Source organism: Somniosus microcephalus, chromosome 12 (genome assembly GCF_052327205.1).
Source record: "Somniosus microcephalus isolate GS21.2 chromosome 12, FLI_Smic_1.0, whole genome shotgun sequence".
In the NCBI taxonomy this organism is placed as follows: Eukaryota; Metazoa; Chordata; class Chondrichthyes; order Squaliformes; family Somniosidae; genus Somniosus; species Somniosus microcephalus.
The window spans coordinates 170,995,736-171,010,465 of NC_140998.1; the positions used below are offsets into that span (position 1 = coordinate 170,995,736).

Sequence of the window (14,730 nt, forward strand, 5' to 3'; positions counted from 1 at the left end):
GTAATTTCAGTCTGTTCTTTCAGTGTGTCTGATGAGATTATGTAATTTCAGACTGATCTTTCAGTGTATCGGACGGGATTGTGTAATTTCAGACTGTTCTTTCAGTGTATCGGATGGGATTGTGTAATTTCAGACTATTCTTTCAGTGCATCTGATGGGATTGTCTAATTTCAGACTGATCTTTCAGTGTATCGGATGGGATTGTGTAATTTCAGCATTCTTTCAGTGTATCGGATGGGATTGTGTTATTTCAGGCTATTCCTTCAGTGTATCAGATGGGATTATGTAATTTCAGACTGATCTTTCAGTGTATCGCATGGGATTGTGTAATTTCTGACGGATCTTTCAGTGTATCTGATGGAATTGTGTAATTTCAGATGGATCTTTCAGTGTATCGGATGGGATTGTGTAATTTCAGACTGATCTTTCAGTGTATCAGATGGGATTATGTAATTTCAGACTTCTTTTAGTGTATCGGATGGGATTGTGTAATTTCAGACTGATCTTTCAGTGTATCGGATGGGATTGTGTAATTTCAGTCTGTTCTTTCAGTGTGTCTGGTGAGATTGTGCAATTTCAAACTGATCTTTCAGTGTGTCGGATGGGATTGTGTAATTTCAGACTGTTCTTTCAGTGTATCGGATGGGTTCCTGTAATTTCAGACTTCTTTCAGTGTATCAGATGGGATTATGTAATTTCAGACTTCTTTCAGTGTATCTGATGGGATTGTGTAATTTCAGACTTCTTTCAGTGTGTAGGATGGGATTGTTTAATTTCAGACTGATCTCTCAGTGTATCGGATGGGATTGTGTAATTTCAGTCTCTCTGATGAGATTGTGTAATTTCAGGCTGTTCTTTCAGTGTATCTGATGGGATTGTGTAATTTCAGTCTGACCTTTCAGTGTATCTGTTGGGATTGTGTAATTTCAGTCTGATCTTTCAGTGTATCGGATGGGATTGTGTAATTTCAGACGGATCTTTCAGTGTATCTGATGGGATTGTGTAATTTCAGTCTGATCTTTCAGTATATCTGTTGGGATTGTGTAATTTCAGTCTGATCTTTCAGTGTATCGGATGGGATTGTGTAATTTCAGTCTCTCTGATGAGATTCTGTAATTTCAGGCTGTTCTTTCAGTGTATCTGATGGGATTGTGTAATTTCAGTCTGATCTTTCAGTGTATCTGTTGGGATTGTGCAATTTCAGACTGATCTTTCGGTGTATCGGATAGGATTGTGTAATTTCAGACGGATCTTTCAGTGTACCTGATGGAATTGTGTAATTTAAGACGGATCTTTCAGTGTATCGGATGGGATTGTGTAATTTCAGACTGATCTTTCAGTGTATCGGATGGATTTGGGTAATTTCAGACTGTTCTTTCAGTGTATCTGATGGGATTGTGTAATTTCAGACTGATCTTTCAGTGTATCAGATGGGATTGTGTAATTTCAGACTGACGTTTCAGTGTATCGGATGGAATTCTGTAATTTCAGGCTGATCTTTCAGTGTATCTGATGGGATTGTGTAATTTCAGTCTGTTCTTTCAGTGTGTCTGATGAGATTATGTAATTTCAGACTGATCTTTCAGTGTATCGGACGGGATTGTGTAATTTCAGACTGTTCTTTCAGTGTATCGGATGGGATTGTGTAATTTCAGACTGATCTTTCAGTGTATTGGATGGGATTGTGTAATTTCAGACGGATCTTTCAGTGTATCTGATGGAATTGTGTAATTTCAGACGGATCTTTCAGTGTACCTGATGGGATTGTGTAATTTCAGACTATTCTTTCAGTGTATCTGTTGGGATTGTGTAATTTCAGTCTGATCTTTCAGTGTATCGGATGGGATTGTGTAATTTCAGACGGATCTTTCAGTGTATCGGATGTGATTGTGCAATTTCAGCATTCTTTCAGTGTATCGGATGGGATTGTGTTATTTCAGGCTATTCTTTCAGTGTATCAGATGGGATTATGTAATTTCAGGCTGATCTTTCAGTGTATCGCATGGGATTGTGTAATTTCTGACGGATCTTTCAGTGTATCTGATGGAATTGTGTAATTTCAGATGGATCTTTCAGTGTATCGGATGGGATTGTGTAATTTCAGACTGATCTTTCAGTGTATCAGATGGGATTATGTAATTTCAGACTTCTTTTAGTGTATCGGATGGGATTGTGTAATTTCAGACTGATCTTTCAGTGTATCGGATGGATTTGTATATTTTCAGACTGTTCTTTCAGTGTATCTGATGGGATTGTGTAATTTCAGACTGATCCTTCAGTGTATCGGATGGGATTGTATAATTTCAGACTGATCTTTCAGCGTATCGGATGGGATTCTGTAATCTCAGACTGATCTTTCAGTGTATCGGATGGGATTGTGTAATTTCAGACTGATCTTTCAGTGTATCTGATGGGATTGTGTAATTTCAGTCTGATCTTTCAGTGTATCGGATGGGATTGTGTAATTTCAGACTGATCTTTCAGTGTATTGGATGGGATTGTGTAATTTCAGACGGATCTTTCAGTGTCTCTGATGGAATTGTGTAATTTAAGACGGATCTTTCAGTGTATCGGATGGGATTGTGTAATTTCAGACTGATCTTTCAGTGAATCGGATGGGATTGTCTAATTTCAGACTTCTTTCAGTGTATCAGATGGTATGATGTAATTTCAGACTTTTTCAGTGTATCGGACGGGATTGTTTAATTTCAGACTGATCTTTCAGTGTATCGGATGGATTTGTGTAATTTCAGACTGATCTTTCAGTGTATCTGATGGGATTGTGTAATTTCAGTCTGATCTTTCAGTGTATCGGATGGGATTGTGTAATTTCAGACTGATCTTTCAGTGTATTGGATGGGATTGTGTAATTTCAGACGGATCTTTCAGTGTATCTGATGGAATTGTGTAATTTAAGACGGATCTTTCAGTGTATCGGATGGGATTGTGTAATTTCAGACTGATCTTTCAGTGAATCGGATGGGATTGTCTAATTTCAGACTTCTTTCAGTGTATCAGATGGTATTATGTAATTTCAGACTTCTTTCAGTGTATCGGATGGGATTGTGTAATTTCAGACTGATCTTTCAGTGTATCTGATGGGATTGTGTAATTTCAGACTGTTCTTTCAGTGTATCGGATGGGATTGTGTAATTTCAGACTGATCTTTCAGTGAATCGGATGGGATTCTGTAATTTCAGACTTCTTTCAGTGTATCAGATGGGATTATGTAATTTCAGACTTCTTTCAGTGTATCTGTTGGGATTGTGGAATTTCAGACTGATCTCTCAGTGTATCGGATGGGATTGTGTAATTTCAGACTGATCTTTCAGTGTATCTGATAGGATTGTGTAATTTCAGACTGATCTCTCAGTGTATCGGATGAGATTGTGTAATTTCAGACTGATCTTTCAGTGTATCGGATGGGATTGTGTAATTTCAGACTGACCTTTCAGTGAATCGGATGGGATTGTGTAATTTCAGACTGATCTTTCAGTGTATCGGATGGCATTCTATATTTTCAGACTGATCTTTCAGTGTATCTGATGGGATTGTGTAATTTCAGACTGTTCTTTCAGTGTATCAGATGGGATTGTGTAATTTCAGACTGATCTTTCAGTGAATCGGATGGGATTGTGTAATTTCAGACTTCTTTCAGTGTATCAGATGGGATTATGTAATTTCAGACTTCTTTCAGTGTATCTGTTGGGATTGTGGAATATCAGACTGATCTCTCAGTGTATCGGATGGGATTGTGTAATTTCAGACTGATCTTTCAGTGTATCTGATGAGATTGTGTAATTTCAGTCTGATCTTTCAGTGTATCGGATGGGATTGTGTAATTTCAGACAGATCTTTCAGTGTATCTGATGGAATTGCGTAATTTCAGACGGATCTTTCAGTGTATCGGATGGGATTGTGTAATTTCAGACTGTTCTTTCAGTGTATCTGATGGGATTGTGTAATTTCAGACTGCTCTTTCAGTGTATCGGATGGGATTGTGTAATTTCAGACTGATCTTTCAGTGTATCGGATGGGATTATGTAATTTCAGTCTGTTCTTTCAGTGTGTCTGGTGAGATTGTGTAATTTCAGACTGATCTTTCAGTGTATCGGATGGGATTGTGTAATTTTAGACTGTTCTTTCAGTGTATCGGATGGGTTTGTGTAATTTCAGACTGATCTTTCAGTGTATCGGAGGGGATTCTGTAATTTCAGACTTCTTTCAGTGTATCTGTTGGGATTGTGTAATTTCAGTCTGATCTTTCAGTGTATCGGATGGAATTGTGTAATTTCAGACGGATCGTTCAGTGTATCTGATGGGATTGTGTAATTTCAGACTGATCTTTCAGTGTATCTGTTGGGATTGTGTAATTTCAGTCTGATCTTTCAGTGTATCTGATGGGATTGTGTAATTTCAGTCTGATCTTTCAGTGTATCTGATGGGATTGTGTAATTTCAGACTATTCTTTCAGTGTATCTGATGGGATTGTGTAATTTCAGACTGATCTTTCAGTGTATCGGATGGGATTGTGTAATTTCAGGCTATTCTTTCAGTGTATCGGATGGGATTGTGTAATTTCAGACTGATCTTTCAGTGTATCAGATGGGATTATGTAATTTCAGACTGCTCTTTCAGTGCATCGCATGGGATTGTGTAATTTCTGACGGATCTTTCAGTGTATCGGATGGGATTGTGTAATTTCAGACTGATCTTTCAGTGTATCAGATGGGATTATGTAATTTCAGACTTCTTTCAGTGTATCGGATGGGATTGTGTAATTTCAGACTGATCGTTCAGTGTATCGGATGGATTTGTGTAATTTCAGACTGTTCTTTCAGTGTATCTGATGGGATTGTGTAATTTCAGACTGATCCTTCAGCGTATCGGATGGGATTTTAAAATTTCAGACTGATCTTTCAGTGTATCGGATGGGATTCTGTAATCTCAGACTGATCTTTCAGTGTATCGGATGGGATAGTGTAATTTCAGACTGATCTTTCAGTGTATCTGATGGGATTGTGTAATTTCAGTCTGATCTTTCAGTGTATCGGATGGGATTCTGTAATTTCAGACTGATCTTTCAGTGTATCTGATGGAATTGTGTAATTTCAGTCTGATGTTTCAGTGTATCGGATGGGATTGTGTAATTTCAGACTGATCTTTCGGTGTATCGGATGGGATTGTGTAATTTCAGACGGATCTTTCAGTGTACCTGATGGAATTGTGTAATTTAAGACGGATCTTTCAGTGTATCGGATGGGATTGTGTAATTTCAGATTGATCTTTCAGTGTATCGGATGGATTTGGGTAATTTCAGACTGTTCTTTCAGTGTATCTGATGGGATTGTGTAATTTCAGACTGATCTTTCAGTGTATCGGATGGGATTGTGTAATTTCAGACTGATCTTTCAGTGTATCGGATGGGATTCTGTAATCTCAGACGGATCTTTCAGTGTATCGGATGGGATTGTGTAATTTCAGACTGATCTTTCAGTGTATCTGATGGAATTGTGTAATTTCAGTCTGTTCTTTCAGTGTGTCTGATGAGATTATGTAATTTCAGACTGATCTTTCAGTGCATCGGACGGGATTGTGTAATTTCAGACTGTTCTTTCAGTGTATCGGATGGGATAGTGTAATTTCAGACTATTCTTTCAGTGCATCTGATGGGATTGTGTAATTTCAGACTGATCTTTCAGTGTATCAGATGGGATTGTATAATTTCAGCATTCTTTCAGTGTATCGGATGGGATTGTGTTATTTCAGGCTATTCCTTCAGTGTATCAGATGGGATTATGTAATTTCAGACTGATCTTTCAGTGTCTCGCATGGGATTGTGTAATTTCTGATGGATCTTTCAGTGTATCTGATGGAATTGTGTAATTTCAGACTGATCTTTCAGTGTATCAGATGGGATTATGTAATTTCAGACTTCTTTTAGTGTATCGGATGGGATTGTGTAATTTCAGACTGATCTTTCAGTGTATCGGATGGGATTGTGTAATTTCAGTCTGTTCTTTCAGTGTGTCTGGTGAGATTGTGTAATTTCAGACTGATCTTTCAGTGTGTCGGATGGGATTGTGTAATTTCAGACTGTTCTTTCAGTGTATCGGATGGGTTCCTGTAATTTCAGACTTCTTTCAGTGTATCAGATGGGATTATGTAATTTCAGACTTCTTTCAGTGTATCTGATGGGATTGTGTAATTTCAGACTTCTTTCAGTGTATCGGATGGGATTGTTTAATTTCAGACTGATCTCTCAGTGTATCAGATGGGATTGTGTAATTTCAGACTGCTTTCAGTGTATCTGTTGGGATTGTGTAATTTCAGTCTATTCTTTCAGTGTATGTGATGGGATTGTGGAATTTCAGTCTGATCTTTCAGTGTATCGGGTGGGACTGCATAATTTCAGCCTGATCTTTCAGTGTATCAGATGGGATTGTGTAATTTCAGACTGATCTTTCAGTGTATCTGTTGGGATTGTGTAATTTCAGACTGTTCTTTCAGTGTGTCTGATGGGATTGTGTAATTTGAGACTGATCTTTCAGTGTATCAGATGGGATTGTGTAATTTCAGACTGTTCTTTCAGTGTATCTGATGGGATTGTGAAATTTCAGTCTGACCTTTTAGTGTATCGGGTGGGATTGTGTAATTTCAGACTGATCTTTCAGTGTATCAGATGGGATTGTGTAATTTCAGACTGTTCTTTCAGTGTATGTGATGGGATTGTGGAATTTCAGTCTGATCTTTCAGTGTATCGGGTGGGACTGCATAATTTCAGTCTGATCTTTCAGTGTATCGGGTGGGATTGTGTAATTTCAGACTGATCTTTCAGTGTATCAGATGGGATTGTGTAATTTCAGACTGATCTTTCAGTGTATCGGATGGGATTGTGTAATTTCAGACTGAACTTTCAGTGTATCGGATGGGATTGTGTAATTTCAGATGGATCTTTTACTGTATCGGGTGGGATTGTGTAATTTCAGACGGATCTTTCAGTGTATCGGATGGGATTGTGTAATTTCAGACGGATCTTTCAGTGTATCTGATGGAATTATGTAATTTCAGACGGATCTTTCAGTGTATCAGATGGGATTTTGTAATTTCAGACTGTTCTTTCAGTGTATCTGATGAGATTGTGTAATTTCAGACGGATCTTTCAGTGTATCGGATGGGATTTTGTAATTTCCGACTGATCTTTCAGTGTATCGGATGGGATTGTGTAATTTCTGACTGATCTTTCAGTGTATCGGATGGGATTGTGTAATTTCTGACGGACCTTTCAGTGTATCTGATGGGATTGTGCAATTTCAGACTGCTCTTTCAGTGTAATAAAAACAGAAAATGCTGGAAATACTCAGCAGGTCAGGCAGCATCTGTGGAGAAAGAAACAGAGTTAACGTTTCAGGGCGATGACCCTTCGTCAGAACTGGGAGAAGTTGGAGATGGAACAGGTTTTTAAGCAAGTTTAGGGGCAGGGAAAGCGGGGAGCGGAGGAAAGAACAAAAAGGAAGGTCTGTGATAGGATGGAAGGCAGGAGAGATTAAGAGACAAAAGGGATGATGGTGCAAGGCAAAAGGAGATGGTAATGGGACAAGAAACAAAAGATGGCTCTAGATGAAGTGTAAATGGCAATGGCAGAATCATCAACAGCTGTGTAATTTGAGAGAGAGAGAAAAAAAATGGAAAAGAAAAGATAGGGGCAGAGGTTATGCTCTGAAATTGTTGAACTCGATGTTGAGTCCAGAAGGCTGTAAAGTGCCTAATCGAAAGATGAGGTGCTGTTCCTAAAGCTTACGTCGAGCTTCAGTGGAACAGTGTAAGAGGCCAAGGACGGAGAGGTCAGAGTGGGAGTGGAGCGGAGAATTAAAGTGACAGGCGACCGGAAGCCTGGGATCACCCTTACGGACTGAATGGAGGTGTTCCACAAACGGTCACCCCAATGTAGAGGAGACCGCATCATTGAGCAGCGAATACAGTATACTAAATTGCAAGAAGTACAAGTAAATCGCTGTGTCAACCACAGTAGAGGGGAGTCTTGCTGCAGTTGTACAAGGCCTTGGTGAGACCACACCTTGAGTATTGTGTGCAGTTTTGGTCGCCTTATCTGAGGAAGGATGTTCTTGCCATGGAGGGAGTGCAGCGAAGATTCACCAGATTGATACCTGGGATGGCAAGAATGACGTATGAAGAGAGATTGGGTCGATTGGGCTTGTATTCACTAGAGTTTAGAAGAATGAGAGGGGATCTCATTGAAACTTATAAAATTCTAACAGGACTAGACAGACTAGATGCAGGAAGGATGTTCCCGATGGCGGGGGAATCCGAAACCAGGGGTCACAGTCTAAGGATAAGGGGTAAGCCATTTAGGACTGAGATGAGGAGGAATTTCTTAACCCAGAGAGTGGTGAACCTGTGGAATTCTCTACCACAGAAGGCAGTTGAGGCCAATTCATTAAATATATTCAAGAAGGAGTTCGATATATTTCTTAAGGCTAAAGGGATCAAGGGATATGGGGAGAAAGCAGGGACAGGGTACTCAATTTGGATGATCAGCCATGATCTCATTAAATGGCGGAACAGGCTCGAGGGGCCAAATGGCCTACTCCTGCTCCTATCTTCTATGTTTCTATGAATCCTCGGTTTTCCTCAACCGAGGATTCCCCTCTACTGTGGTTGACACGGCCCTTGACCGTGTCCGTTCCATTTCCCGAACTTCTACTCTCACCCCTTCCCCTCCCTCCCGGAACCACGATAGAGTTCCCCTTGCCCTCACCTTTCACCCCACCAGCCTCCATATTCAACAGATCATCGTTCGCCATTTCCACATGATCCCACCACCAAACACATCTTCCCCTCACCTCCCCTTTCAGCATTCCGAACGGACTGCTCCCTCCACGACACCCTGGTCTACTCCTTTATCACCTCCAACACCTCTTCCTCTTCATCCGGCATATTCTCGTGCAAGCGCAGGAGATGCAACACATGCCCTTTTACCTCCTCCCTTCCCACTGTCCAGGGCCCCAAACACCCCTTCCAGGTGAAACAGCGATTTACTTGTACTTCTTGCAATCTAGTATACTGTATTCGCTGCTCACGATGTGGTCTCCTCTACATTGGGGAGAACAAACGCAGATTGGGTGACCGCTTTGCAGAACACCACCGTTCAGTCCGTAAGGGTGACCCCGAGCTTCCGGTCGCCTGTCACTTTAATTCTCCGGGTCATCGACCTGAAACGTTAACTCTGTTTTTCTCTCCACAGATGCTGCCTGACCTGTATTTCCAGCATTTTCTGTTTTTATTTTGGATTTCCAGTATCCGCAGTATTTTGCTTTTGTATTAGTGTTCTTTCAGTGTATCTGATAGGATTGTGCAATTTCAGACTGATCTTTCAGTGTATCGGATGGGATTGTGTAATTTCAGACTGATCTTTAGAAACAGGAGTAGGCCATTCGGCCCTTCGAGCCTTCTCCGCCATTCAATATGATCATGGCTGATCCTCTATCTCAGTACCATATTCCTGCTCTCTCCCCATACCCCGTGATGCCTTTTGTGTCTAGAAATCTATCTATCTCCTTCTTAAATATATTCAGTGACTTGGCCTCCACAGCCTTCTGTGGTAGAGAATTCCACAGGTTCACCACCCTCTGAGTGAAGAAATTTCTCATCTCAGTCCTAAATGTCCTATCCCGTATCCTGAGACTGTGACCCCTCGTTCTACCCCCCAGCCAGGGGAAACATCCTTCCTGCATCCAGTCTGTCTAGCCCTGTCAGAATTTTATACGTTTCAATGAGATCCCCTCTCATTCTTCTAAACTCTAGTGAATACAGGCCTAGTCGACCCAATCTCTCCTCATACAACAGTCTTGCCATCCCAGGAATCAGTCTGGTGAACCTTCGCTGCACTCTCTCTATGGCAAGTATATCCTTTCTTAGGTAAGGAGACCAAAACTGTACACAGTACTCCAGGTGTGGTCTCTCCTTGCTCCTGTACTCAAATCCTCTTGCAATGAAGGCCAACATACCATTTGCCTTCCTAACTGCTTGCTGCACCTGCATGTTTGCTTTCAGTGACTGGTGTACAAGGACACCCAGGTCCCTTTGTACATCAGCATTTCCCAATCTAGCACCATTTAAATAATATTCTACCTTTCTGTTTTTCCTACCGAAGTGGATAACTTCACATTTATCCACGTTATACTGCATCTGCCATGTATTTGCCCCCTCACTCAACTTGTCTAAATCGCCTTGAAGCCTCTTTGCATTCTCCTCACAACTCATAATCCCACCTAGTTTTGCGTCGTCAGCAAACTTGGAAATATTACATTTGGTTCCCTCATCCAAATCATTGATATATATTGTGAATAGCTGGGGTCCAAGCACTGATCCCTGCGGTATCCCACTAGTCCCCGCCTGCCACCCCGAAAAAGACCCATTTATTCCTACTCTCTGTTTCCTGTCTGTTAACCAATTTTCAGTCCATACCAGTATATTACCCCCAATCCCATGTGCTTTAATTTTACACACTAACCTCTTATGTGGGACTTTATCAAAGGCCTTCTGAAAATCCAAATACACCACATCCACTGGTTCTCCCTTATCTATTCTACCAGTTACATCCTCAAAAAACTCCAGTAGGTTTGTCAAACACGATTTCCTTTTCATAAATCCATGTTAACTTTGTCTAATCCCGTTGATATTTTCTAAGTGTCCTGTTATCACATCCTTTATAATAGACTTTAGCATTTTCCCTACAGTCTGTTCTTTCAGTGTATCGGATGGGATTTTGTAATTTCAGTCTGTTCTTTGACTGATTTCAGGGTGACGGGTTCCGTAGGGAGGTGAACGTTAAGGAAAAAGAACGCAAAGTGGCTCGGGTTCCCTCTCTGAAGAGGAAGGGATCAGACAAAAAGCCAGGACCATTGAGGAACCTTGCAAGAACCGATTCAGACATTGAGAGGACACCAAATTCCTGGTCAAAAGAGGTAGTCGTGAGTCCTGCCCCGAAGACCCCCTCAACCTCTGACCTTTTCTTCTACCCAGTCAGAAGGACTGTGGGCCCCCAGAGATGTCAAGATGCTGCCAGTGGCCTTAAACATGATGGAGAGGACAGGAGGCGGTCACTCTTCCAATCACCTTTGTCACCAAAGTCTTTCTCTCTTCACAATTATAAAGTAGAGAGTCCTGCAAAGAAGCCTTTAATTCCAACCAAGTCCACACCATCAGTCCTACCCAAACCACTTTCTAGACTTTCTTCAAGTACCTTCATGGAGCAATCATCAAAAGACCTAACCTCACCTACTAGAGACAGCATCAGCACCAAGTTACCCACTAAATCTCAGCCCATGTCCCAAAGCCCACCATCCAACCCTTCTTCAACCCCCTCTCAAACCACCCTGCACTCTTCCCAATATGGTCTCCCCACAGCTCAGCCAGAAGAAGCCACAACATCGACTGAAAGCTACTCAGTAGACCCCGTGTCCAGCACAATGGAGAGGCTGGAGTCCGATACATCTGGGAATGCAGACTCGGTATTGCTCACTGGGGTTCACCTCGATCCTCAGCAGTCAAACTCTACAGGCACACCGAAGAGTGAAAAGGTAGGAACACAGTTAGCTGCAGCAATCGCAAATTTCTCATATATTTCAAACAATTTTGATAATTGGTGTTAGCTTTCTAAATCTCTCTCCATCTCTCCCCCGCTTTGTCTCTCTTGCTCGTGCTCTCTTGCTCACTGTCTCTCTATTTCCCGGGGGTAGATTCCACCCTTTATAGAACCCACCTGATTTTCATTCCATTGATTTTGATTATAATCTACCCCCACATCTCTGTCTCTATCTCTCTCTCCATGTCTCCCTCCAGTCTGAGTGAGCCTGTGCCTTCGTCTCATCTGTCTCTCTCTCTCCATATCCCTGCCTGTGTTTCTTTCTTTACTCTTCTATCCCTGCCATTCCTTTAACCCCTATTACCCTTCCCTTTCTCCACCCTCTATCCCTGACTTTTCACTACCTCTCTGTTATTTCCCTTTCAGCGAGGCTCACTTGGTAGCACTTTTGCTCCTGTGTCAGCAAGTTGTGGGTTCAAGTCCCACTCCAGAGACTTGAGCACATACTCCAGGCTGACACTCCAGAGCAGTACTGAGGTACTGTCAGAGGTGCTGTCTTTCAGATGAGACGTTAAACCGAGGCCTCGTCTGCCCTCTGGCATTGCTGGATGAAGAGCAGGCCAAGGTCTTCCCAGCCAACATCCCTCCATCGTCCAACAACACTAAAAAACAGATCAACTGGCCATTTTTCTTATTGGCTGTTGGTGGGACTTTGCTGTGCGCAAATAGGCGTTTGCCTACATAACAGTCAGTATATTTCAAAAGTACTTTATTGACTGTGAAGTACTTTGGTATGTCCTGAGGATGTGAAAGGTGCTGCATAAATGCAGATTCTTTCTACCATTTTTCTCTGTCTGTGTTCCTGGTGCTAGTTTCAATCCTGCTATCCGAGCTTAGCCAATGTACTGTATAATTACATTTCTAACTGTAATGTCAACACCACCCACGTGACACAAAGAGTCTCTCTCTTGGCTCAGTGGTAGCACTCTCGCCTCTGAGTCAGAAGGTGTGGGATCAAGTCCCAGTCCAGAGACTTGAGCACATAATCTAGGCTGACAATCCAATACAGTGCTGAGGGAGCACTGCACTGTAAGAGGTGACGTCTTTTGGACGAGACTTTAAGCCGAGGCCCCGTCTGCTCTCTCAGGTGGATGCAAAAGATCCCATGGCACTATTCAAAGAAGAGCAGGGGAGTTCTCCCTGGTGTCCTGGCCAATATTTATCCCTCAACCAACATCATTAAAACAGATTATCTGGTCATTTATCACAATGCTGTTTGTGGGAGCTTGCTGTGTGCAAATTGGCTGCTGCATTTCTTACATTACAACACTGACTACACTTCAAAAATACTTAATTGCCTGTAAAGCGCTTTAGGACATTGGTCGTGAAAGTTTCTGTACAAATGGGAGTTCTTTCTTTCTTTCTTTCTTTATTAGGTCGCTGTAGAATACCAGACCATGGAGGGCACACTCGACCGAAAGTACAGACTGCAGCCCGGAGGGACTAAGGTAGAAACTAACGAGAGGGAGGGAGGATAACATTGGAGAATTGTTTTCTAAAGCTCCACCTACATTCTTGGGGACACAGCCAGTTGCCCAGTAAAGTTTCCTGTACACCAGCCCAAAGCACTGTGACATTCTTCACGTCCCATGACAGCCCTCCTGTGCCTGAATGTAAGTGCTGGTTTAGCTCCCTTTTAGTGGCAGTTTTGTGCTGAGGTTCGGTGCCTGCTAGGAGCTCGGCCAAGACTGTCCATTGTCGATCCATGTTGGTCTCTTACAGGCAACAGACAGAGGAGACGTCCAGCCATCAGTCTGAGCTACACTTGAATTGAGAGGTGAATGAGAAGTGTGTGTAATAAACTGCACCATCCGGTCCCTGTTTTGGTAACTTTGGGGCTGCAAGTCCTGTGTAATTGCCGCAATGCCTTGGTCACTCTTGTATCAACTGCAGCTGATAGGCAGCCTGGTGCAGCCTTTTCCCTTCAGGGACCCTGCGATTGGACTGTGGACAGAGGATAGTGAACGATGCTGGATGGGCTGAAAGGACGTTGTTTAGCTGAAGTGTGGATTTGCACTGATCCGTCCCCGTGTGAGGTTTAACTACACGTTACAGAACCAGGAAACAACATCCGCAATTCATCCTCTTCCTCCTGTGAGCCGTGGCCCAGTGGGAGAGTCAGAGGTTGTGGATTTAAGTCCCACTCCAAAGACTTGAGCAAACAAGCCAGGCTGACACTGCAGTTCCCCCTGGTGTCCTGGTCAATATTTATCCCTCAACCAGCACTTAACACAGGTTATCTGGTCATTTTCTCATTGCTGTTTGTGGGATCTTGCTGTGCTTGGTTTTTGTACAAAGGTTTAAAATATCCTGAGGATGTGAAAGATGCTCCTAACTTTAATTCCATATTTAGGCCGACTCCAAAACCTGGGACACTTATTTTGTGATTCTGGAGAGGCAGGCCCTCTGTTTCTACAAGAACAGGAGTGATACTTTGTTGGTAAGTCTTCACCTCCTGGCACCCACATCAGAGATTGAAGCAACTTCTAAGAGAATAAGCTTTACCCAGTTCAAAACTGGTTTCTTTATCGGTATATCAATCCAACCTCAGTATAAAATGAAAACCGACGACTCAGCAGTTAGCCCTGCAGTCACAGGGGGTGAATGTTGGACTCACCAAACTGAGGGAAGTTAGTGCTGAGCAATGGAACACACTCATCTTCAATCACTCCCTGATCAATAGGTTAGATACAGAGTAAAGCTCCCTCGACACTGTCCCACCAAACACTCCCAGGGCAGGTACAGCACGGGTTAGATACAGAGTAAAGCTCCCTCGACACTGTCCCACCAAACACTCCCAGGGCAGGTACAGCACGGGTTAGATACAGAGTAAAGCTCCCTCTACACTGTCCCATCAAACACTCCCAGGGCAGGTACAGCACGGGTTAGATACAGAGTAAAGCTCCCTCTACCCTGTCCCATCAAACACTCCCAGGGCAGGTACAGCACGGGTTAGATACAGAGTAAAGCTCCCTCTACACTGTCCCATCAAACACTCCCAGGGCAGGTACAGCACGGGTTAGATACAGAGTAAAGCTCCCTCTACACTGTCCCATCAAACA

The 14,730-nt window shown here is 42.5% G+C and overlaps 1 protein-coding gene across 1 annotated transcript in view; it reads left to right on the plus strand.

Annotated features, from left to right (window-relative positions):
- Positions 1-14,730, plus strand: part of sptbn5 (spectrin, beta, non-erythrocytic 5) — a 781,023-nt gene that overhangs the window by 740,766 nt on the left and 25,527 nt on the right. The window contains 3 exon segments of the mRNA XM_086003837.1: positions 10,824-11,603; positions 13,045-13,116; positions 14,022-14,108. Of these exon segments, the coding sequence (XP_085859963.1) occupies positions 10,824-11,603; positions 13,045-13,116; positions 14,022-14,108 (939 nt within the window).